The sequence below is a fragment of the Scomber japonicus genome, chromosome 3, assembly GCF_027409825.1.
Source record: "Scomber japonicus isolate fScoJap1 chromosome 3, fScoJap1.pri, whole genome shotgun sequence".
Taxonomy (NCBI): Eukaryota; Metazoa; Chordata; class Actinopteri; order Scombriformes; family Scombridae; genus Scomber; species Scomber japonicus.
The window spans coordinates 24677896-24705063 of record NC_070580.1 but is presented as its reverse complement, the minus strand read 5'-3'; the positions used below and the strand labels follow the sequence as shown (position 1 = coordinate 24705063).

Sequence of the window (27168 nt, the reverse complement as noted above, 5' to 3'; positions counted from 1 at the left end):
GCTGTGTGTTTCAGCTTCTGTCAAACTTTATGGAGCTGCCGCGGCCTCCGGTCTAAGCTTCCAAAATAAAACCTTTGTTATTGTGCGCTTCTCATTATTTTTAACTAATAAAGTTGGGGCTTGTAAAATTCCGGGAGATTCTGGGGAGAAAAGACAAAAACAGGAGGGTGGAGGGAGATGGGAAAAACCCGGGGAAAACGAGTGTTGGCAGCTATGGTGTACAGTGCATGCTGCGGAGGAGGGACGTAAATACGCATGCAGGAAAAATGACAAAAAATCGTTTCCCCACGATTTTATTAGTTTTGGGATCGTCTGGTCCCAAAATCATAATCATGATCAAATTTCGTTTAATTGAGCAGCCTTAAGTAAGAGTGAAAATGTTAGTGCAGGGACTATATATAAGATAGATAGCCTTTTATTATCCCAAGGGGAAATTCGTTTTCACAATCTGTCAGACCCACCGGACACGAACAAACCAAACATTGAGAACATATAAGTACACACACACAGCACGGTGCACAAGACACCACCAGACACTGAACAACCGACACATATATCACACTGAGGAGAGCTGTCCATATGGGGTTATTGAGTTTTGAGATGGCAGACGGGACCAAGCTCTTGCTGAAGGGTGCCCGTCTCCATCTCAGAGTCCTGTAAAGCATTATCCAGATTTATCTATGCATCCATCAAGTGATGATTTGTAGATATCAGTGGATAAAATCCAACTGAACTATGAATCAAAACCTAGCAGGACTGCTGTTAACACCCCTTATCAAGTATAAAGCCAGTTTAACTACTTGTCAAAGTGCCCTAGAGCAAGACACCGAACCTCAAACTGCTCCAGCTGAGCAGATCAGTGCCTTGCAACTAATTTGTTATTAGATGAATCTATTTTCTTGATTAGTTGTTTGGTCTTTAAAATGTTTATCGCTGTTTCCCAAAGCTCAAGGTAACATCTATTACTATGATAGAAAATTGTATAAACCAGAAAATATTCACATTAGAGAAGCTGGCGCAGATAATTATCTTTTATTTCTTAAAAAATGACTCAAAACGATCAGTGAATAATTTTCTGTTAATAAGCAAATCCATTAATGGACTAATTATTGCAGCTCTAAACTCATTCTTTGATTTCTTTTTTGCTTTGGCTTTGTGAATTGAACAGAAAGAATTAGAAATACATTGTAAGATATCCAAAATTCATTGGAAAAACAAAGTCAAGTCTTTCTCCCTGAATATTAAAACTAAAAAGATTTCTGGTGTCTATGAATCTGAGAATGTTGTTCTCAGTAATAAAAAAAACAATGGTTAAGATCTACAAGATTTCATTCAAAGTTGTCTATCCATTAATTACTAAATCACATGATTATTATGAAAGGCAGCGATGATAAAGCCAGCTGTAATTTTTCCCCCGCCCGTTTTATGCCCGCTCCAGGCTTTTCCCACCCATGGGCTCTATTTATTCACTCACTCACGTGGCAACACCCAGCACACTAATTACTGCTTATTCCCCACTAAAAATCATAATTTAACTTGATGTCTGAGAAACCACACTTAAAATCCACAATCCATTTTTAGCCATGTGGCTTTTACCTCTGGCTCACCCCCTTACTTCCCACCATATCATCACCATTAAAGTACAGAGGAGGAATAACTTGAAATTTCACAATAGAGAAATACAACGGCAGCAAGTGATGCCTCTTGGAAAGAGAATTCACATGTGGTTTTGTCTCCCTTTTTTTTTGTCTCTTTCTAGTTATTTGTGTGCAAATTAGCTCTCAGAGGAGCTTTTGTCTTCTTCTGCTGTCTTATTAGAGTGGTAAGGCCTTCTCCTCTGAGGCCTTAGATAGGCTTAGCTGCTCCCAGGCATATGGCGGCAACAGAGTGGCATTAAAAAGACACACAAGAGCAAAGTGAAAAAAATCACATGCAGCACAGATAATAATACGTCATATCGGATGGAACCGGTGTCCAACAATACACTGACCTTCAACAGTGATGCCTCTGTCTCTCTTTCTTGGACATTCTTCACTTATGTTTGGCTCCAGACTTCAGATTTTAATCTACAGGAAGAAACGCATCAAGATAAGGCATGTTGCTTACTTTTTACTCATCGTCAATGCCAGTAAGGAGATTTCATCTCCTTTCATGGAGTCTGATGGGAGATGAGTTTAAAAAGCCAAATCAGTCAGTTAGACCTTTACAGTGAATAGAAAGCATTCCTGTGATGATTAAAGGTGGATTGGTTCAAGGACATTCAGAAAGGTACAGCTTTGGATGTAGAATACCAGTCTAGTATCCACACCTACTGTAACAATATCACAATATCAGGGTATGTGTGAAATGTGTGGTCAACAAATTAAGCCAAGACTAGTGACCTAGTGGTTCTGTGACAAAATACTTAGAGTTTAGATGCTGTGTGTTATAAGTCACAACAGTCAGTTCATTATTTTAAAGCATGGTATTTATTGATTTTTGCAAATGAACTCTTCAGTTTTGACCAGACGATGCCCCACGAGGGATCACCAAAGTGATAACAGCTGAATGTCAGTACCACATTTCATATCAACACAGCCGGTGGTTGTGGAGATATTTCTATCCTCCTCATGTTTTAGCCACAAACAGTGTTAAGAAAAATCAGGAAACCACTGTATCCAAACTAGTGGTTGATTTTGACATTTGGAATGTTATTTACTGCTTCACCATCTTTTTGATGTGATGAAATTGCATCACAGTTGCGGGGGCAAGTAATCTTGCCAGCATTTAAGAATGCCACAGAGAGCCTGATTCATTAAAGCTGGATGGGGAACTGCAACAACACAAACATTGATGTAACCTTTGCTTTAAAAAGCCGATATAAAGTGAATTTGTTACAAAAATATGGCTCCTATCTGTTCTGGATCCATCTGGACAATAATCAATGTGTAATTTCTTTCAAAACAAGATGCATATTTTAAATGGCACCTACAGTTGCTCTTGTTTCTGCAGACGTTGAATGCAATCTTTGGACAAAAGTGTCTACTAAATGAATAATATAATACGATGTGATAAAAATCAGCCCGTTAGACTAACGAGTTAGACTGGTGTCATTCTGATGGAGGATCCCACTCTGCAGTCATGCTCATGAAATGCTGTCATTAACAAATTCATTTTCTTTTTTATCATCAACTACAAAGAATAATGACCTGAGCACATGAAACAAGATAATTAATCACAGGTCACAATATAAGAAATAAACAGAGCTGTTCAGTGATGATGTAGGTCGCTCGTAACAAGATCAGTGCTGCTCTCTGTGTTGGATTGCATCAAAAACATCAGGCCAAGACAAAAGAGAATTGGTGAACTTCAAACAACTGGCACTTGCAGACATGAAAGGACACACTTTTGAACCTGATTTACCAGCCAATAAATGCTGCCTGAAGCTTGTTATCCACCCTTCCTTTCAAAATACCTTTGTATACTGCACACTGGATCTGATTATAAAGTGATATGATGAGTGATTCAAGGGCTCATTTCAGGCATGTAACACTAAATGAAATAAAGTCACTAATGAAGCCTTACACTACATCTTTCTGTCAAGCCATTTTTTTTTAAAAATGAAAAAAAAAACGTATTTGTAAAAGATGATTCTTTCTTTTCCCTCGGCACTAACTAGTGATCTGTGGCAGGAGGTTGTTTATTCACATGTTCTGCTAAGCTGATGCGACCTCTCACCTTAGCCAACTGTAGCGTAAGCTGTCCAAACATTGTGCATTATGTGTTGTAAACAAATCACTAATGGTGTGAGCAGTTTGTTAGGACACTGGTGTGTGTGTGTGTGTACAGACTCTTGGACTAGAAGAATTATGGTTCTCACTGTCCATATCTCATTTTACACATATTGTAATTTTTGGATGTTTAAGTATATCTTTGCACTTTTTCACTCACAAAATAAGTAAAACCTTGAATAAACCCAATTTTCTGTTATATATGTTGTTTGGATTCCTGTCACCTGATGCATGAAAGATTAAAATACAGCTGAAACGATCAGAAGATTAGTTAATTAGTTGATTAGTTGAAATTAATTAACAAGTTTGATAATATCAGGTTGTTCATTTATGATAGTAAAGTGAGTTTTTGTGGACAAAACATACAATCTGAATGTGTCAGCTTTGTTTTTGCAGATGTGAAACAGGCATTTTTCACTATGACTAATGATTAATCAGTTAATAAAGACATATGATATGCAGATGAATCAGTAATAAAAATTATAGTTGGTTGCAGCCTTATAATAAACCTCCCACTTGATACTGACATGTGGACACTAACTAAATAATTTTGTTGAAAAATTAGACACCATAATACAAAGACATGCTTGGTGGAGAGCTCAGCTGTGCACTGAGATGACTCAAATCTTAAAGCTATTGAGCACAAAAATCTGTATTTATTGCACTGCACCTACTCCTCACTACCTACTGACATTGGATAATATTATAAGGCTCTTTGTGGCTGTTTTATTCACTCAATCATGAGACAGAGTCTGAGTACGATCACTGTTAGTATCCCTGTATCTTTCCTGATGGCAGAATTAGCATGGCAGCCGCCTCACTTAAGGCCAAATTGAGGCTCCTTCACTACCGGCTCTTTGCATTTTGCTTTTTCTTTTTCGTTGATTTTTATGTGACATTTCTGAGCAGTTGATTACTTAAGTGGGATTTAGTATTTCATGCCCTAAGCAGTACTGTAACAATGATGGGGTTGAGAGCTACAGATAAAATGTATCCTCGCGTGTGTGGCATCTATCGAATAAGCCTGATTAGGAGCACTAGTCTTACACTCCTGACATCAGTGGATTTGAGAAACAGTGTTTTTCTAATGGCCTGTCATCTTCCCTATCACTACTCTTAGATAATGAGATTTTGGGACATATTTTCCTCTCTTTTTTTTTTCTTCATGCCAGTCCTCTATGATTAGGGCCACTTTTATGGATTCTCAAGCAGCCTTCAGGTCAACAAAACGATTTTCTTTTTCTCCTGTCAGTCTCTTTCACTTTGTCTGCCTAAATTAACATTCCTCCATAGGCTCGTCAGACTCGGCTCCTCCTGGCATTGCTGCTCTGCCTGGCACACACTGGCACTGCTGTCTCCTCCCTGCCATGCTAGTTCACGTGCCTCGACCGGGGCAAAAACGGCCTGACTCATACTGGTCATGTAACATCATTTACATTTTATCATCATAACAATGCAGGGAAACAGTAAAAACAATATAAAAGTGGAAGTAGACCGATTAGTTGAGCTAATATTGGTAATGTTGAGTAGAGTGTAAATGTTGGTGATATCGTGTCAGGGGTTGGTGCTGTCAGTTGAAAGAACAGGAAGCAGTGGACCATAATATTATTAGAATTTTGGCTTATTCAGTTTGATAATTGGACATGTTTCTTGGCCTTGTAACTGTCACACAACAACAATGGGTCATTTGTTGTACTTGAGCAGTTGACTGACTACTGTATATTTGCTACACTATTTTCTCTATTTGCAGTACACCACTTCTTCTCTTCATTGATGCATTTGCGCTCATAAAAGCCATATTATTATAATTATCATTATACATTGCTGGTTTAAATGTGATCCATACTAAGTAAATCCATACTGCACTAAATGGTAGTCTACCAGTAAGCTTAGTGAGGTCTCCCTTCTCCCTCTCCTCCCTTCCACATCAGTCAAATCTCCTGGGAGATTCCCGAGTCTCAAGTTAACTCCTATTTCCATGGTAACTGAGGCAGGCATAGAGAGGTCCAGGCAGCCATGGCCCAGAGCTACTCAGCTGCAAAGGCACACATTGTGCATCATCATTATTGCTGCATGGGATAGTATGTGGTAGGCAGTAGGATGTGGTTGTGGCTGCTAGGCTAACTTGCCCTGTCATCAAGTGAAACTGTCATGGGTGTAGTTGTATTTCCGTGAATGCAACTGACACATATGCTATTGGCACTTACTGACTTAATACAATCAATAATTTTCAGCATTCTTTTATCTGAGGAAGTTGATCTGAAGGAATAACCAAAACTGGTGCAATCATTCTGCATGTCACACAGGTATACGCTCCGTTTGAACCGTTGTATTATGCAAACAGGAGGAACAGTTTTGCTAGCTGTGAGAAAACATGCTGACACTAAATACGCGCTTTTAAATTAGTGCCGCTTGCTTTTAAACAAGTCAACACCTCAAGCAGCCTGTCAGCCCCCCACATGTCATTATCAGTGACTGTGATTGAAGCCCACCTGCATGAACGCTGGCCTACCACAGGCTTTTAAGTAGCAGCGTGTCAGCCCTGATCCACAACTGCCAATCCCCCGAATGCATTTTCAGCACCCTGCCGCTCCACTTCACCCTTGCTCCCCCACTCTTTCTAAACCAGCTCATAACATCTTCAGTGTCTCTCCACCTGCCCACCTACCTCCCCCCTAATAGTAAATGAACAGCCATCCGCCATACTGTAAATCCGGCAATAGGATTCTGGATTATCCAACAAGGATTAGGCTTCACCAAACCAAACAAGGGCAGCGTGTCTCATTATCAACACACAGAGCGATGATGTTAAACCCTAGAAGCACACTGAGTGACCCCAGAAACACCTGTGGACCGAGATGATTTATTCATTTGCAGAGTTTGAAGCATTTTAACAAGCCTGAAGAGACACAATTTCATGTTTGTGGTAAATCTGCCCTGAAGCAATTCAGCATTCAGATCTTGAACTGAACTGTTGCATTGAGTTCAAGATCTGAATGTAACATGATGAAGATGAATGAGTGTGTAAATTGTGATTAAGAAGTGATAATATAAATATACTTGGGATTTGAAAGAATTTGAAGTCAGAAAAAACTGATTATTCAGATTTGGTAAACACCCCGAAATAACCCAACCCTGCCCTCCTCTACCCTTATCAGTTGTTAGTGTAGCTAGACAATCCAAATATGGGCAGTGAGGTGGAGCTGATCTGGGATGAGTATTTGGTACCACTATGACCTGTCAATCAAGAAAAACAACAAGCCTAAAATATAACAGTCTTTAACCATATAACGTTATTTTCAAGATTTCCACCTCAATAAATATTAGACTGATTTATTGATTCATTTTGTTTTTCTAAAAAAATTAAGATTTCCTATTGACTTCAGCAAAGTTAAGAGTTTAAAAAAAATCAGCATCTTGTGGTCATCAGAGGGACTGCATTTTACTGCTGAAAATTTGTCTTGAAATCTGAGTTAAAGGGCTGCAGCTACGATTACAATTTGTGACATCACAACTACTTTGGAGCCAATCAAGGGCCTCTATTCAATTTACACTAATCTCAACCTCAAGCCTCCAGTGGTCATACACTGATAATGAATTTTACAGTGAAGTCAGACAGTTGTCCAGCAGTTGTACTTTTGAAAAGAACAGATCATTTTTCTATTTTTTCTTTTTTTGTGGAAAACATGTCAGACACAAATTATTATTCCGAGCAGAGGAATCTATTCTGTCTTAAAACAGGTCTGGAGGGGATCTTTAATACTGAACGCTGTTTGTGGCTTCTGGGTTGATTTGTCATTGACCAACACCACAGTTTGTCCTATAGTTACCTCTCGGCAGTTACTCCACTGTAACTGTGGCTGAAGCTGGCTATCTTAATGCCTTTTAGCAAGCATGCTGGAGCTGACTGAATGGGCCACTGCTGTACTGCTGTATCCTCTATAATTACTGCATTACTGAGACAAACAATACTGATTTTTGTCTCCATTATTTAACGTTGCACTCTTTTTCTTTTCCCTTTTTTACTCCTGTTTCTAAATTTTGTCAGTATACCTCCATATATAATATTAAATAAATCTTACAAGAAGTAGTTGAGACTGAACTGTAAGAGTTAATGTGGCAGTTTACGGTAGCTTGGCGTCAGGTATTGAAGATTGCTTTAGAGGAGAAGAGTATTGATTGAAATATTTTTTGTTATAGTTGTTGTTTTCAAGTGGTTATGCCTCTCCATCTGTCTCTGTATCTGATGTGACTGATTCACAAGCCTGCTTTAGTTCCTGGTCTCAGTGTACTTTTACATTTTATATATTTTTATATTTTTACATGCAAGCAATCACTGACAACGTCTGGTCTCACCTGGCCCAGCGGCCACTTCACATGTTGTTGCAGCAAATTTCCGAACAGGCGTTATTTGGATGAACTGACCACATATTAGGAATCTAAATGGTTTCTTCCTTTCCTGAAACAAGTTTTAAACTTAATAAAATTGTATTACCAATCCCACAGTGAAAATTACAACATCTTAATTGCCATTGTTGCTCGTTGGTGCAGAATGCATTCTGGGATACTTAGCTTCAGCCGACCAATGGAGTAACTTTATCACTCAGTCAGTCAGTCAGGGTCATTCTCTCTGCTCCGCTGTTGCATTCCAGCCAAAAAGGAACTCAGACACTGTTGGCAGTGTCATATGGAAATAATCTGTGAAAAGACTCTATTATTTGAGATGGGGTTTAGGGATTTGGAGTTAATCTGATAAAGTGTTTTTTTTGTGTTTTTTTTATTGCGTGTATTTGTGAGTGTATTTTCTCATAGTGCCAGTGAACATTTGCAAACCATAAAATGACTGGGATTTGTCAGCATGAATGCCAGCCACCCACCTGAAGGATTCCACTGTTAATTACATTATCAGACTTTTGAAGTCAATTCCAATCATCTCTCGAAACCTGAGCTCATTGAATTATGTGATGTCTTTTCTATTTCAGTATCAATTTGCTCACAGTGACCCACAGAGCACCTGCTGCATGCCAATCCACAGTTTGTGATGTCTTCTAGTTGCTTTTGCTGCTGTGCTATCTAACTACATCTGTTAAAGCAGAGTAACATACAATTAAAGTCCCTTAATAGCTCATCATGTGGGGGATAATTATAACACACAGTGGAATCCTAATTATATCAATGATCTCCTCTCCTAATGTCCTACTAAAACCAATGTCATTTAGCAGCTACTTATGGACGTGCCAAATGTCCTACTTTCTGCACAGACGACAGGCAGGCAGAGAAGGCTACCTTGCCTGAGGAGCGTTTGGAACATAATCATGTTGTGTTCTGAAAAATGCTGCACTGTCGAAATGTTTAGGGCTATTTTGTTGTGCTAATATTGAAGTAGCTCATTTGTGGGAAATAATGCACGCTCATGAGTATGTTTGCTACATCAGCCTTTTTTCATTTGCAATAAATCTGTCACCAAGACCAGGTCAAACCTAGTACACAGCTGGACTGTTTATGAAACACTTGAAGGTTTTTACATTGGTATCACCAGCATTTGTCATATGTCTGTTTTGACGTAAGTTGATTTATTTATAGAGCACTTTTCATATAGTAGTTAAAAAGTACTGTACATTCCACCTGTCCAGACAAAAACACAAATACATGAGTTAAATGGGGTTGTGGTAGAGAGCATTTTAAAAGACTGTTCAAAACAGGTTCAAAAGTTCAACTAAGGAATTTGGATGTGTTTTTTTGGTTAATAATAATCCCTGTACAATATGGTCTACCGAAGATGTTGGATGATTGCACTGACCTTTTATTCAAAGCTAAGCTCAGCCAGACATACAGAACTGCAGCTATTTATGCATCTGTGACACAGGGATGGACAACAGAGCAGAGGACAGGAGAGGGACCAGAGATGGTTATGTAACCTCACCATGCCATGAGTTGTGACCTGCACATACACAAATCATTTAAAAAACTTTTGTACATGTGCATCCACCTCATTTCCTGCCCCCATATACTGTAAATCCAAATTAAATCAGTACAGCATATGAATAATTGGTGTTTTGGTTTGATTTGTGTGTTTTTGATCGAGTAGGTCAATTCAAGAAAATTGTAATTACTTATCAACAGAAGAAGTGCTCCCTTCAATGTGTGAAATGCTCATGAAAACATTTACAGTAATAAGCTTAATTGGAATCAGTGCTAACATTAGCAAACTTGTCTAACTAGCGGTCATTGTCCATGTTGAATACTAACTTGTTTTACAGTACACTTACGACTGTGAAACATTGGTTTTATTGTTATTTACTGTGTATTAGAATCTTTGCCACCACTGTGACATTTTAGTTATATAACATAAATCATTATCTCGCAGGTATCAGCTAGTCTTGGTGATTTAAGGGATTCTGTGGCGACTATCATTGCTGCACAACAAATATTTGCCTCTTCAATATAGCAAAGAGAGATTGTCTGGAAAGAAAATCAATACTCCACTTGGAACTCACACAGGCCGTCTCATATCACAATCCTCACTTGATCCTCACTTCACTGGCGATTCCACCCTTATCGGTGATCATTGCTGGTGAGATATGAGCCTTCAAGGGGAATCGTTATGAGTCAGCATCCTGAGCTAAACCCTGACAGTAAGAACATCTATGCTATTAACTGTACTCTACTCTCAGCTGGCAAACAGCTTCTTTTTTTTTTAACAAACCCTCAGCTGGTCTCGTAGACCAGAGCATTTGTGCATGAGGCTCCCTCATCAATTATCTGACAGGGATTTCCTGAGCAGGAATCATAAAAATGAATCTTAAAATGAACTCTTTGAAAGATCCTAATCTGTGTAACGGAAGAGATGGAAGGTTGTACAAGAGACTGAGTTTCACAGTGTGACCCAATATGATCTATGAGAACTCTTTGTATAGAGCCCAATGAACGATGGATTGTAAAAGGACAACTGTTTCCATTTCGATCTCAAGTTCTCATTGTGATTAAATGTTTTATCCTTAGGATATTGATTGAAAAACAAAATGTCCATTTAGAAATGATTATGAAGCAGGCGCTAATATCCCCTTTGCAATAAGTGTTTCATATTGACTTTCAAAATGGAAGGTGGTTTTCGAATACATCTGGCTTCTGAAGTATAAGTCCCATTAATGTTTCTCCCACAGACAATGTTACATGACTGACAATTAGAGCTCTTCTATGAATTGATTGACATAAAACTCTCCCAGCTGAATCAATGGTGCAACAGATGAACAGCTGTTTTAGAACATATCTGGCTCTTTAATTAAAAAAAAAAAAAAAAAAAGAATTGAAGGTACAATTTTGCCTGAGTCTCCTGTAAACACGTGGTGCAGAACATCACTTGAACCTCAGTTACATTTTTGCCATAACCTGACCTGAGGGCAGAGATACCATCACACCTCCCTTGTCTAATACATTCAGAGATTCTCATGTAGAAAATGTCTGTTGCATGTTAAGGCAGTGTAATGCATTAGGATTGCTGTGGTGCTGAACATTCAGGCTTGACTGGCCACAAATGTACTGTAAATGAAACGTATTTGTTCCAAATGTAATAGCCCACTGAAAAATCTTTGCTTGTTTCAAAAATAGTCTATAATTATCAGGAAATTATGATCCCAGCTGTAAAATACTTCCTCCAAATTTCAATTTTATTTTATAAAACTTTATTTACATCTACATTACAATTAAGATGATTATAGTTTTAATAAGAGCAGACAGAAAACTATGAAAATTATATTAAAAAAAGTATAGACTCTGAATCCACTTTAGAGCCCACATTATTGTTTTTGAATAATCATCTTCATGAAAGTTTTGACCTGAATAGCTTGTGTATAGTTCAAGTCATTCACTTGGGAGGTTTCTGTCTACAACACTTGCACGCACACACACACACACACACACACACACACGCACACATACACACACGCATACACACGCACACGAACACACACACGCACACACGCACACGAACACACACACGCACACACGCACACGAACACACACACGCACACACGCACACGAACACACACACACACACACACAAACACAATCATACACAGTATTGTTGAGGCACAGTAAGATAACAGGAAGGAAGGGTGGGATCTTTTCCTGAGCTGTTTGTTGATGTATCTTTTATCATTTGGGAAGCATCTAGTCCAGCTGCCTCTCCTCCCTCGTTGGGAATTTATGGGACCTGCCCAGGAAGACATGCATGAGATTTCTGCAGCATTGGACTGCTGGCTTGTGGAGCGGTAGATAATCACCATGGTGACCCTTCAATGTACTGGATTGCTTTTTACAGATTTTGGTGTTTGTGCGTGTGCTCAGTCCCATAGGATGGTGGTACAGACAGATGGGAATCAAACATGGTTTATGTCGCCAAGTCAATTTTACTTTCATCCCTCTTTCTCTCTGCATCTTAGTGTCTCTGTGTGTAACGCATGACAGCATTTCATCTTCCCCACTCCCTTTTTAGTGTTTGTATTACATATCCTCTAAAATTCCCATTTCTTTTTCCACATAAACGTCATGCCATGGTTGAGGTAAAACACTTAGCATATTATTTACATTTTCTGTGTATAATAGAACAGCTTACAGCTTCCATCATCTATATTCATTTTTCCTTACATTGAGGTAGTGCCTGGAGGCCAAACAATCATCCTGTTCCAACCACGTTTTGAACGGGCACTGCACTGGTTTAGTTTAGAGGACAGTTGTGCAACATACATACTGTAGCTGGTAGCATGACTGTAATTGTCCCGTTTATCTTTGTCAATTGATTATGTTTTGGAATTTGGATTGTTGGCCGGACAAAGCAATCAATTTAAAGATGTTATCTTGAGACATTGGAGATTTTGATGGACACTTTTTACAATTTTTTAACTTGACTTGGTGATTACTCAGTTAATTAAAAAAAAACAAATTGATGGGATGTTGATAATGATCATAATAGTTGCAACCCTCATGCAGCTTGGGCATAGATGATTTCTTGGAGCCCTGTTAGGTGTCTCATTTTGCTTTGTAAGCTCACTTATCCAAGTGCTAATTGCCCGATTATTTTTCTATATTTATCTAACCAAAGCTTCTAATTAGCATTCAGCTGTGTTTGTGATTGTGATTATAGAGATAAAGTCCTATTTGATGAGGTTCTGACATTATTTTGTCTCTCCCATGTGTGAGTTAATGTGTCCAGAAAGTTAACTAGTAATTGCATTATGTTAATTAGTGAAAACCTCTAAAAGGGGTTTGCTTGTTGTTGTGAATGTGTGCTCTCTCTTTTCATTATAAAAGACAGAATGTTTCAGGCATTGGTCTGCAGGGAGAGACTGTTTATCAGATGTCTTATTATGTTTAAATCTTTATTTAATCAGTCAGTCTCATTGAGATGAATACCTCTTTTCCAAGAGAGAGCTGAGAAACAACCACAATCAACAAACAGAACAACACAACTAAACAATAAACAAGGAATTAATAAAAACAGTTAGAAGAATGATTAAAAAACACCAGTTCTACCAACATTAGTGTATAAAGAGGATTGTCTAAGGTTAATTAATTGTGTGCTGCAGTTGATTTAAATGGGAGAAGAGATGTGATGTAGTTTGCAAGCTTCAACAAGCAAACTTTATAGATGAATAACTAACTAATAATTAAATGTTTTTTCCTTCTTGTCCATAAGATAGAGGACAATGAGGAGTACCAAATGTGTTATTTGTGATAAAGTGTAATGCAGCATGATACACAGGGTTTCACTGCTGACCTGTTGATGAGGCAGCATGACCATACAGAATATCTCTACAGTCAAGGACAGAAATGAAGGTTGACTGCATAGTAGTTTTCCGGTTTGGGGAAGACAGACATCCTCTCATTTTAAACAAGAAGCCTAGTTTAATTTTTAATTTCTGAGTCAAATGTTGCATATGAATCTTGCATGATAGTCTGCTGTCAAGCCAAATTATATTATGTTTGTATGACTCAGCATGAGTAATACGGGTGCCATTTAAAGTTTTAATGTCAGGATAGTCAGAGTCGGTGTTGGAGGTACCATGCACTTATATTTTTCAGCATTTAAAACATGTCTGAGTGATATTTGGAAAGGCAGACTGAAGATGAGCCAAGGCCTGGACTGGGTTGGAGCTGGGGGCATCTGCAAAAATATAAATTAGATAGATAGGTTTTTATCCAGGGTGGAGACAGTGTTATCAGGGACTTAAAACTGCAGCTCTTATTGTGTTGTGATCTGGGTGAAAACCACACTGTTGTGGCTTTAGTAAGTTTAGTGAATCAATGAAGGTGTGTAATTGTAAACTGACCTTAGTTTTGCTAAGATTATGGACACTATTTGTTGAGATAAGAAACACTGCTACTTTTGTGTAAGGGTACTATTAAGGCACTTTTTCATGAAGCTGAAATCATGCCTGTTTAGTGTGGTTTCATTAAAAGTATGTGCTAGTAGTGGACAGGTTAATAGGGCACTTTGGTAAAGGAGATATGAGTCAAGACTATCTGCACCAGTGTTTTTACTTTTAACCTTAGCAGAGATGTGTGAACATGTGCACTGCTTATCAAACTAAAAGAAAATTTGCAGTCATAAAAAAGTTGAGACATTAAGGAATTCCTCAGTTGGAAAGATATAATTGTCTACAGTTGTATCTGCAGACATATTATTTTTTTTAAAAGACTGTAGGAGTGGAAAGGGAGATTATGAGCTTCAACCATGGATGATCTATTGGAAATATGACCAGAGACTTGTTTGATTTGTGGTGGGAGATGTGACCGTGATGAATCTCCATGCTATAGTGTTCCAAGATTTAGTGGAACTATCACAGACAGAAAGAGCTGACTGATAATACAATGTTTTGGCCTTCCTAATGATGCTGGTGCAGATGTTTCTTTGTTGTCTGAAGGTTAACCAGTCCTTACTGGTGCCACTGGATCTAGCCTTGGACCAGGCTTTGTCTCTGTTGTGAGGAGAACCAAGGACTGATTTCTGTGTTTTCTGTATGTGTGTGTGACAAAACACCTCTTACCAGTTTGCCCTCAGAGATATTAATGACAGGCTTTGATACAACAGAGTTCTGTCACCCCAGCACACATATAGCTCACATACATTGTATAGACGGGTTTTCAAAGTCTGAGACTGTGGGCCTCCCCTCAGAATCCCATTGCTTAGCTTTGCTCAATTCCTGGATGCCTGTGGGACCATGATTATGTTATTTGATCCCATAGACACTTCACAATTGAGCCAAAATAGCCTGACATTGTTGTTTGACATACATTACACTACAACTAATACTATAAATGGTCTGTCTGAAGGCAATTATTTGTTTCTGACTCTAGGAAAGTGGGAAAAACATTAAAATTCCCCAAAACGATCTCTTTACACATTTAGGCTATTCAGCATGATCTCCTTTTGATAACTAATGTAATATTTTTTTCCATTTCCATTCAGTGAGCGTCCCATGAAACTGTTTAAAACCCCCCTGGGAAAGCCTGCCTCCCACTTTCAAAACCTCTGTTCTATAGCAAAATATAACTCTAACAGGATTAAACCAAACAAATAGGGAAAGCATTTTCCATTTTGGGTAACAATACAAATGGATTCAGTTCATGCAAAGATGAAATGTATAAACCAGAAAAATAAGTAGCTGTTCCTTGAAATTTGAAATACAGCAAAAATATGACCTTGAAATGCATTTAATATTCACATTAACACATGGAACTCACTGCATTTAGTGAAAGATAATCACATCTTAAGTGTGCAGAAACATTAGTGGTTAGAACATGTAGTATGTCACTATTTGGTAGTAATATCTGCTCTCTTTTAGAATTGTAAAAGAATAACATAAAATAGAATTTTATGTTATTAGGTTTTGATTAATTCTGAATTTGCTTCTGACAGCTTCTGGTTGATAAAGGAGACTAACATCACTGCACATACACTCACTGTCATATACACACCTTACACCCAGGCTGATGTACACGCACCAACTCCATATTTTAAGTACATTACATTAAGTGCCTAAAAGGTAGAAAATTCAAATTCCAAAAGCACTTCATTGAATGTTGTTTACACAAAATGAGTCAGACAGACTAAAGATTGAAATAAATATTCCAGACATAAAGAAAAAAACATCCAACAACAAAACCATAAAATGTGCATTAAAAAAGAAACTAAACAGAGCAACAACACATTCATGAATATTTAACAGGAAAACAAGTATTTGACAGTATGTTTTTCAAATTGAGGCATCTCTCTCTTTCTCCTTGAGCTGTTGGTTATCTCTCTTTCCTTTACATCACCCTCACCTTTAGATACATCACACATCATAACTCAAATCCATTTCATCTTAACTAATGCATCTGCCACCATCCAAGAAAGCAATTCAGCACCAATACATATATTTTGGCACATGCCTGCCTAAAACTAATCAAATATCACAGCAGTTTGGTGGTGAGTGTGTATGTGCTTTTGTTAATCTCGCTATGCCTCTGGTTCCCAGTGCACATTTTATAAATGTATAATTTCCAGCCTGAAGAGCAGGTAGAGCTATCTCACTTCTGCCTCCAACCGACAACATTAGACAAGTGTCACCTTCTGATTGCTTTCCTGGAGTCAAGCAATGAGAAAACAGAATGTGTTTATCCAACGCTGTGTGTGTGAACTCATGCAGAGGAAGATTTACACACACAGGCAACCAACATGTGATGGGAAAATTACGTAAAACAATAATTTCTATTCACATACCGTCATTCAGATTTAATTGTGTTTTGACATACACACACATACATGCCCATACTGCAGCAGATCTCTGTGTACGTAACACCAATCAGTATTTAATGAAGATAAATAGCAGGGTGTTGGAGCAGGGGGAACTGGGCAGTGACAGGGTATTGTTTATCTAGTGCTGGTGTTGACTCAGAGTCTGTCACTCAGCTTTATTTTTTTATTTTTTATAATGGAAGTGCCGGCCTCTGGATTGTTTTCAGTCATGATAAAATACAGAGTTTTGTTCCAGCTGAATGCAACAGGAATTAGATCTGTTGTCTGATCAGAGCGCTGGAGCTACTGGAAAATTGAATTTCTGCTTTAGTTGCATTCATTTTTTTCCTGACCAGCACTAGAGATTATTTGTGCATTTTGTATTTAGTTCTGTGATTGAAAGTGTAAGATGAGTTAGACTTAAGCTTTATGGCACTTTGGACAACAATGTGCCTACATTAATAACACTCTAAATACTTATTCTGACATTTGCTGGTGTTTTGTACAGATAATAATTGTCTTTAATGTTGATTGGCTTGTTTACTTGCTAAAATACTAAGAGGGACAGGAATGGTTGGTTGCATCATGCAGTGTGTTGAACTGCAACATGTACTGTATTTGATCAAATGCAAGACGAGGACTCCTGAGGAGCTTGCTGGCAAACTAGCCTGCAGCTGCATCCATTTCAGATTCTCAAAGCCTCGTTGATTTCTGTCTATCATGATGTCTGTCCAAATTAGAAGAGGTCCTTGAAAATCTAGTCAGAAGGAACACTGTCAGGTTATTACTTGTTATATGTTGTTGTAGCATCCCATAGAGAGACACAGAGACAATCTGTTAAACTCTGTCTCTCTAGATGAAGAAGCTGTGTCTCTGACAAGCACTTGACAGATGCAGTATAGGTAAAAGACAGTCTTGCATACCTCCTCACTAATTTAGCCATGGATCCTCAAACATTAGGAGCATTAGTAGAATGAACCTGAGGCAAGGTTAAATCTGTTTGTGTGGATATTTGACAGCTTCTGTGCTCATTTTATACGTGACTTTTACTGTGTATGTGTTTGTCTGACTACAGACATGAGGACATCAGTAGAATGTGTCTGCATATAATGTAGGTCCTTGAGCCCATCTCCGCATTTTCTTTTGAGGGTGAAGCGCCAGCAGCTGTAGTGCTGGTGGATATGCAGGTAACTGATGACATGGCTGTAAGAAGTCATCTGTGGATGGAAAAGTGGAGGCTTACTTATGGCACTTCATATGGCCATACTTATTTATTCCCAGCTTATTTTATATGATCAAAATAAAACATAAAAAATAATATTGAAAACTGAAAATGTTCAGTACGAATTTTGTAGGTGAAAACATTATTCGCTTTTATATCCCATAAAAGTTTTATGTCCCATTTCTATTATTGACCATATTCAAACAGAAGGCATTGTTCAAGCTTCTATTATAGCAAATATCTGTCTTACTGAAGTATTTTTGTGCAAAACACATAATCTTCAGCAGCTGCTGAACTTTGACATGCTTGTGTATGAAGGTGAACGTTTACTTTGAAATCATTACCTATCATTACCTCCTGAAATCCTCTTATTACACCCTTTGGATTGTCACACCCAGGCTGTGACTCACTGGCATAGTAATTAATTTGCTCCAGTCAATTATTAAGCAGCAAAGAAAAGGAAAGCGCAAATTTAAATAGTTCAGTATGTTTGTTTTCTGTTGGTGCAACAACCAACAGGGAGTGATAAGATCTTCATTACATCTTAAGTGCATTTAAATCTGACTTGTCAATTAATCACTCTGTTTCTGGGTTTTTTCATAATTAAAAAAGGAGACGGTGCTTACAGTACATGGCTGTTCTGGCTCTGTCCTTGCAGCAAACATCAACACCTAAACAACCTTTATCCTTATCATTTTTTACAGACAGGTTTTGGCATTGAGTATGTACTGTATGTAAACTTGTGGTGTGATAGAGGCTTTCTTTGGCTTTAAATGAGATTTTTTTATTAGAGCAGACTGTCCATGACAGAGTGCACTGTATCTAGCTTAGGTTAGATAACTAGGACTGAAAAACACATTTCTTTTACTAGGTACTTATGGCTGTTAATTCAGGATTTTCATGTACTTGTACTCGAAATAAATATCAATAACATGCACTGGCTTCCTGTGGGCTAAAGGAAATAAAAATAATGCAATCAATTATTTAAAGGAAACCTTGTGCTTGTCGCATCCTCCTAAATGGAATTTTATTTAAATCCAATTTTTAAGCCATTTTAAATTAAATTATAATTGACTTATGTAGCTAAACATTGAGCCTTTGAGCCACGAAAATGCAGCCTGTAAAACTCATGGAAGACAACGTGTGCCATTTCACGATATTACAACATCAAAAATCCAAGACAATATCTAGTCTCATATCAACAATATCGATAAAATATTTTAATATTGCACACCTGCAACATCACGGGGGATACAGCTTTTACCAGTCACAAAAATGCTCTCAGTGCTTCCAGATGTGTTATTTATAGTCCAGCTTGTATACATGTATGACACAGCAACCCAGATAAACAGAGGAAAGCAGAAATGGTGTGTGACATTTATTGGATGGAGCCAGACTGAGCTTGCACTGTGTACCCTGAGTCCATTTCTCTCTGCACTTACTGTAATATTTCACTTCCTGCCTTGCTTACCTCTTACTGGAGTGAACAGTAAACCATCGGTTTTGGCTGCTCGTGGCAGCTGCAGTGGATCATTTAGTTTGGTTTGATGGCTTTGGATTTTTTTAAAAAGCGTCTGATGTTGGTGATGTGTGTGTGTGTCACTGAGCTGCTGTGTTGTAGATGGTCGTGATAATACTGACAATGTTCTGGCAAATTAAAATATCACAGTTAGATGTTGACAATGATGCTTATCAGAAGCTTAATAGATGTCTGATAGATGCAGCATTCAAGAAGTAGGGATGTGAAATTAGGCTGGTGATGGCCGCATTTATATCATTCTGTATTATTATGGAAAAAACACCCACTCAGCTTCATTTTGAGGATTGCTCAGTGAAAAACGTGCTTCCATAATGATCAGCTATTATTGTCAAACCATCATCTAACCCTCACTTGGACAAAACTACTACACTGTGCATAAATTCTAACTTTCCTACTGGTCATTTCCTATTTGTATTCCTCTTATTGCCATGACCTGCCTCTCTAGCATACTTGTCTTGATTAGCTGTCACATAAGAATGCAGTTCATGTCATGTGCACTCCTCAAAGAGCTCGAACTGTTCTTAATTTTAGAAAGAGCTCTGAAAAAAGATGCCAGGTGCAGCTCCTGGTTTCCATACACCATTGACTGTCTCGTACAAAAGGGGCTTTCATTTTGAAAATGGTGTGAACATGGCGTGCCTTGGAGCCAAAAGCTGAATTTACTGGGAAAAAAGAACCATGTTTTTAAATCTATGTTTTTATTTACACTCAATATGCTCCTAAAACACACAGCCCTAATAAAGCTATGTGCTTGTAGTACAACTATAAATACAACATCAATAATTAAGAATCAGGTCTCTATCAAGAAGCCTAAAAAATGATTTTACCATTCTTATGGAAAGAACAATAACCAGTTTTATTTGATCTGATTTGCTATGTGGATAAATGTATATAACTGCAGAGAATACAGCATTCACTGTTCTATTTCAAATATAGATCAAAGTCTATGATGTTTTTCAAGCTGTATTAGCTTACAAGTGTGTTTGTATCTGTGCACATACATGTTGGTATATCTTGTTCATGTGTATGTCACTTTTCTGTCAGTGTATGAGACAAACGTGATAATTATCATCCCAAATATCTCTCATCTTTTTAAATCTTCAGCACCATAACCTGATTTATCCACTTGTTCTGTGTTTTTCTTAATTTATTTTTTAATCATCTCTGTGAAATAAAGGCAGATGGCGACACTGCCAAAAATAGAGGATAATAATGACATGGAGAGAAACCCTACAAGCTCCTCCAGCTCAGACAGGCAGGTTTAGCAGTTTTATCATCTGGGCAGCTGCCCTGAGTGCAGATTGTGATAGCTGATATTTAGTGGTTCAGGGTTCAGGAGGGGTTTATCTGTTTGGACTATAAGGCAGACAAACAGTGTAATCCAAAACATCATTACATCATCCTCTGTGTGCAGTCCCCTGCTCCCTCACTCACCGTTCATCCATATTTCCAAGGTCAGTTGGGTAACATCCTGGCCGGGCCTGGTGTTTTGAGAGATTGAAGTTCCTGCAGGGATGCATCACGATGATGCCGTTTGATTAATGGATTTCAAATTGATTGGTGCTGTCACTGAGTAACAAAAGGTTAAGTTGATGTGCACCTGCAGACTGTGCGAGAGGAATGGGATAGTTTGCAATCTCATCATGCTTTTATCCTGCATCTGTTTAGTTTGCAGAAGGCCCATCTCATTCATTCTTTCTGAAATATTGATTCTAACTGAACCGTATCACAATGCAACATATGTTCGCCTCTTAACTTGCAACTGATGACAGCATTTTTTGTTTGTGCAACTGAAGCATGCATTGAAGTGAGACTTTCTAAATCTGGCATAATTTGTAAAAGCAAATACAGTTATTCAAACCAGTCAAAAGAAATATTGTATATAAGTAGAGCTGTTTTCCAGACTTCTACCTTCAATAATGTGTTTCTCCATCTTTCTTTCCAACAGTGCGTTACCTGCTGAGGAACAATGTGGGTCCAGATCTCTGCAATGAAGATGGTCTTACCGCCCTTCATCAGGTGAGATTATATGACCGTCTGTCTCCTGTTCTCTTTTACTCTGATCCGTCTCTCACGGCAAAAAAAAAGTATCCAAAATGGTATATTCAAAATACCTGTGACAGTGTTTTCATCTGAGACTGGGGCACTGAGAATGACAACATCTCCTTGTTTTGCCTTGATGGATCTTTGGTCAAGCAGTAAAACAAAATGCTTTTATTCTTTTAAACCTCTTATTAATCAAATCCAACCTTTGATGACACTGCCACTGTCATTGAAATATAATTAAGTCATTTCCTGGTGTGATTAGTTTGCAGCGGTTGGAATTAAAGGCCTTGTACAGAATACAATCTTGAGATTTTGTGAGACTGAAAAAAATGAGGAAATTAGTTCAGTATTGGGGAAAACTGATGGAGGAGATCAGGCTTATTTTCACTTGCTAATTAGATACATTACTGGCATGATAATCAAAGCTTTCTGCCTCATCCAAATGAATGCCAGGAGATCTTTTTTGCTTTCAGAACTGCTCAGCTGTCTGTTTAAATAATGGATCATTACATGTCTCATTTCATCACAAATCAACCAACCTTGATTTAATTTGTTTTTCCTTCAGTTATTTGATTTACATCCTGTTCTTGTCTCCATATCCTAGCTCCATTTACACTTTTATTCAGTCTGTCTCCTACAGTATATGAATAAAAATCCAGATCAGATTTATGACACTTGCATTCGCACTGATGCTTCTCTGTTGGCCAGATCACAAATCTCATTGCAATATGTTTTGGTTTTCTGAAAGATGGCATCACTCCATCCCAATGGGGCATTTCAATGCACCTAAACAGTTTCGTAAACAAAAATTCCAAACAAATAAGGACATATGCACTTTAATAACTTAGTTGAAACAATGAAAAGTGAGTAATAACAGCTAGCTTGCTAATAACATAAGCTCACACAAATGCATCATAAATGAAAAATGGTAAATTAACTGTGCTTATATGGCGCCTTTCTAGTGTTTCACCCACTCAAACACTTTTACACTACATCTACTCATACTGGTGGAAAGCTACCACATTTGGGTTCGGTGTCTTTCCCAAGGACAATTCAACATGTGGACTGGAGGGGCCAGGAATCAAACCATCGATCTTCCAATTAGTAGACAACCCAGCCCACTCTACCTCCTGAGCCACAGATCCTACCATATAGATCCAACCCAATAACTCTGTATACTCTGCATGTTTGACCTTAATTACTCCCATAGCCAGGTTTACTTCATATTGGATTTCAGATTAGCAAATTTGACATTTGCCAGCAGCCAGACAGAGAATAATTAAGGTCCAACCATAGCAAAGCAAAGAGCATTGCATTTGGTCAGAGGACCTTCCTTGGGACTTCAATTTTTTGTGTTTATGTTCTTGCTACTGCCCCTTGCACATCTGACCAATAATTGGAGTGAACATTCTTGCGTTGGTTGAAGTGACACATCTCGTTCCGCATGGATTTTTCTCTGTTTGAAAAGAAACTGTACCAAAGAGGGAAAAAAAGCACAAAGTTTACCAGCTCATCCACTGATTGGACCAGAGAAAACAAACTATAGGTTTGAAAATGCCCACTTTTCAGGTTATAAACATTTGTTTAGACTTCAGCTAGACTAAACAAAGTTTCTCAAGTACAACCATAAAATCATTCACAAACTGATCTTTTAGCTGAACTAAGCACATTTCTCAGGGGATTCTGGCAGCGAAAGATTTTTATATTTCAGGTTATGGTTGACTACTCAAGCACACTGAACAAAGCTGCTGCAGTTGCTGACAGTGCAGGTTCACCTGTTACATGTGGGAGACGCTGAGGAAAACGACCATTAAACCATTTTGTTTTTCTCTCCTACAGAAAAAATGGCAATGGCTGGAGTAGCTCAAAGACTAAATTCAGAATTTTACTGCAGTCTGTAAACCCACACCGAGATCTAGATGGCATCTTTATAAGCAGAGGAGGAAATGTTTACAATTTAAAAGACACAAGCTTGCGTAACCCCTGAAATAAAGCCACATTTTAAAGTAATATAATAACAAATGTGACTTCATGAAGCATGGCACCCTTAAAACAATTTAAATGGATGTGATGCTCATTTATTGTGTCAGTTCCTGTTTTTCATCTCTCATCCTCTATGCAGCTTCTCTTTATATCTCAATCTGTAGTTGCTCTATACCTCCAACAGTTTATGTCCTCTCTCCTTTGCCCGTGTGACTCGCCTCTTTTCGCTCTGCCTCATCTAACACGGCCGTCTCTCTTTCCCTCTCGGCAGCTCAAAGCCTAATATTCTGGCTCCTGCTGGGAGACAGCGAGATGAACAGGGGAAGAGAAAATTGAAGTCCATCAGTCACAACCTGTGTGGCTGGTCTTTTAAAAGCTGCGGGTCGTCGGGTTGCCAAAGGATCAGATTGACCTTTGAATGTGTATTTACCCTCTAATCTGTTATTTGGATCGGTCAGCCTGCACAGTGTCTTCAAGACCTTTGCACTTGTGCCACAATTTAACAAATACCACCACACACAAACAGGAAGATGGGGACACAGAATGGAAACGCACAAGAGGAATTCATACTTGTGCATGCACACACACAGACAAAAACACACAGATGTATCAGATAATGGTCACTTTGGAAGACGTTAGATAGACTAGACATAGACTGACCCTAACTCTAACCATCACCACTACTCCCAAATCTAACTCTTACACTAACATTAACCACTGACTAAAAATCAGCTTTTTTCCCAACTGGAGACACAGCTTTTGTCCATAATTGGACAATCCATCCCCAGTTGACTGACTAGGTCTGCAATTTGCCCCCAAAAGTATCCTATGACAAAAGATGTGCACACACTTGTCCTGTCTGCTTGAAGCTAGATGAAGGACAGACATAGAAACTGAAAAGAGAACATATGTACAGAACATATATATACACACACCATATAGCAGAGGCGTAGATAAAAGAAAGTGGTGCTGATGTTTCTCTAAATGAGATGTCATACCTATCTAGGGCTGGTCTCGCCTCACTGATACAAGACATTTATCAATAGATGGCCTAAAGGGGCTCTGTCTCTGTGTGTGTGTGTGTGTGTGCGTGTGTGCTAGAGCATGCACACCTATATGCACTTCAATATTTAGTCGCTGAGAAGAAGTTAATGTGTCGTGAAAGCACCTTGATAGCTCTGCTAGAGAAAGTATAATTTTCTATATTTAGTTGGCTAGATTATATTGTGGTGATGTGATGGATAAATGGAGACTTTTTCTTTAATAACAAAGATGTGTAAGGATATGTTTGAATGTGTGTAAGGTCGTGTTTAGACCATCGTTAGCACTGCGCTAAAATATGCAACCAAGGTCACTGTTGCACAACTGCACAGTTGTCTAACAAAAAGGTTAAACCTAGTTCAGCAACGTCATCCAGCAAGATGCATTGGCTTGTCAGATGTTTGCATTCAACACACATATTCAAAGTAGATTCCTTTGTAATCTCAATGGAGTTATTCTACTTTTTACCTCTCTGTCATAAAAATCCTGCCCCATTGTATTATGGTCTCACTATGCTGCTTTGATTGTCAAACAGCTTCTGAAACCCCCTTCCACCACATGTGGGATTTGGGAAGACTGCATTAGACAGTAAACGCCAACTTTATGTACTGAGGTGTGAAGCTTCTCTATAAAGATCCCCTTTTTCATCCTTCACACAATTACTTCTGTCAGTTTTCATGTGTATACTGTAAGTGACCATAGCAGCATGAATACCTTACATGAGAGACTTTTCCATAGTGTTTTCTATTATTCCCATTTGTAGCAATTTATCATGCCGTGCCCCTCTCTATGGCAACAGACTTTTGTTCTGCCTTTCAGCATCCAAATCCAAATGGCCACATGTATAACAATTTTTTATTTGCATGTAATCAGACAACATTTCCTGGTTAGTTTCAAGCACACAGACCTAATTATGAACCACTGATCAATGTTTTTAGCTGATTAACCTTCAAACTAGAGGTTGTCATGGGTCCTCTAATCTTGGACCTCACCCAAAATGGACCTATGGAAAACCTGCTTGAACCTGATGACCTGATTGGGACCTGAGCTTGCAGCTAAACCCAATGTGAATCGACACAATCCAAAATGTGCATGACCCAAAACAGACTCTAAAAGACAGAGGATAATTTAACAAGAGTTTTCTCCCACCATTATTGTGAGGTGTACACTCAGGTCCATTCAGATCCAATACCAGTCAAAAGTTTCCCATTCTCTTGAAAGTGTGTCCAAACATTTGACTCAACTTTTTTTTTTCTCACTAGCCCCTGTTGGACTTACCTAGAGACTCCCACATCACTGCAGGCCCTTGCATTTTTGGGTGACTGTCTAACGTTGAGTAAAATAATATCCTTACCAATGCTTTCAAACATACCTGCCTCATGTTGTCCCGTATTTGGGTGAGTTGCAGCTGTCACCTCGTTCTGAGCTCTTGTGCTTTGCTTCAGGGTCCTGCTGTGGCTGAGTGGACAAAATGGCACCAGAATATCAACAGACTGCCGAAGTCACATTTAAAAATGTTTACTTCAATGATTCAGACCACTCAAATATTTATGCATAGATGACACACAAGTGGTTCGAGACTTTTCATCAGTCAGTCAGCTCTTCATGACTTCAGCCTTTTAGGCCCTTTAAACTCAGACATGCCACCAGCTCAGTACACATGTTCTGACTTTCCAAATGTAATAATAACCCTGGAATTACCATTCTAGTCTTGCATAGCACCTGCACCACTTCTTAATAATGAGCTTTCATTTGTTCTTCAGGGATTGATTTAGTGTTGATACACTAGATGAAAGGGCAGGAAATAACATGCAACAGTGGTTAAAATTTTACCTGAGCCCAGAAATCTTCAGTGCACGCTAGACACCATTTTGCTCTGATGTCCCAGCTGCTTGTTATAGCCTCGATTCAATTCATTTAGCCTTTTAGGTCTAATTCTCAGCAGCTGATGTTGGCCTCTTGAGTTTCTTCACTCAGACACTCTGACATCTTTATGCCCAATTCAGTCTTGTCTAATTGATTTGCATTAGTCCTTTTGGCACTGGTAAAATTTAAAGCTCTATGGTTCTAGTCTTGCTCACTAAACCTCTCAGTACTTCAGTTTCAGTGCCAGCTCTGTCACCAACAGTCCTCCTGGCACTTGCCCTGATCAAATTTCAGGGTAGCCATTCAGTCAAAGTCTCAGTTTTATTTCCTTGTCATTTTGCTCCTCAACCCGAACCACAGTCTTCTCAGCCCACTCACAGATCCCAGCAAGACTGTTGTTGTTGTTTTCCAGCAACATGGGAATAATCTGGGCCTTTGTCAGAGCCACATTGCTGTCCCTGTGTGAATAGTTTTCATGAAAGGCACATTATTTCCTTGCTCGCTTCATTGTCGTGTTGCCAAGACAAGAGGAGTGGAGGCGGTGTACAAGGGGTCTATAGGGCAGGGCTAGGAGCTTAGTTTAGTGTGTAGTTAGCATGTGGGTGCAAATTTATGTTTTTTTTTTTCTACAGAGAAAAGATTAGCCTAGCAGTCAGCTAGCAGGTGGGCTGAAGTGTGTGGGTTTATTCAGAAGGAGGTTAGGAGATTAGCCTAGTTGTAAGTGTGTAGGTTGCAGTCTCTCGGGTTTTTCTGAAGACATCTGTCATGCCACTGCTGCAGGCTGGAGCTTTAGATGTGAGCTAATCCATCAGGGTATCAGATGTCTTTGACAAGATGGTATGTCTCTTAAGAGTCTTGTTCTTGTCAATTTTATGAGGCTGTTCATTTTTTTTATTAAATAATATCTTCAAGCTTGCCAATG

At 38.6% G+C, this 27168-nt stretch overlaps 1 protein-coding gene across 1 annotated transcript in view; it reads left to right on the top strand.

The window, feature by feature from the left end:
- ppp1r16b (protein phosphatase 1, regulatory subunit 16B) overlaps positions 1-27168 on the top strand; it is a 79916-nt gene that overhangs the window by 34261 nt on the left and 18487 nt on the right. Inside the window, exon 3 of the mRNA XM_053316131.1 lies at positions 21259-21329. Coding sequence (XP_053172106.1) covers positions 21259-21329 — 71 coding nt within the window. The remainder of the gene's footprint in view (positions 1-21258; positions 21330-27168) is intronic.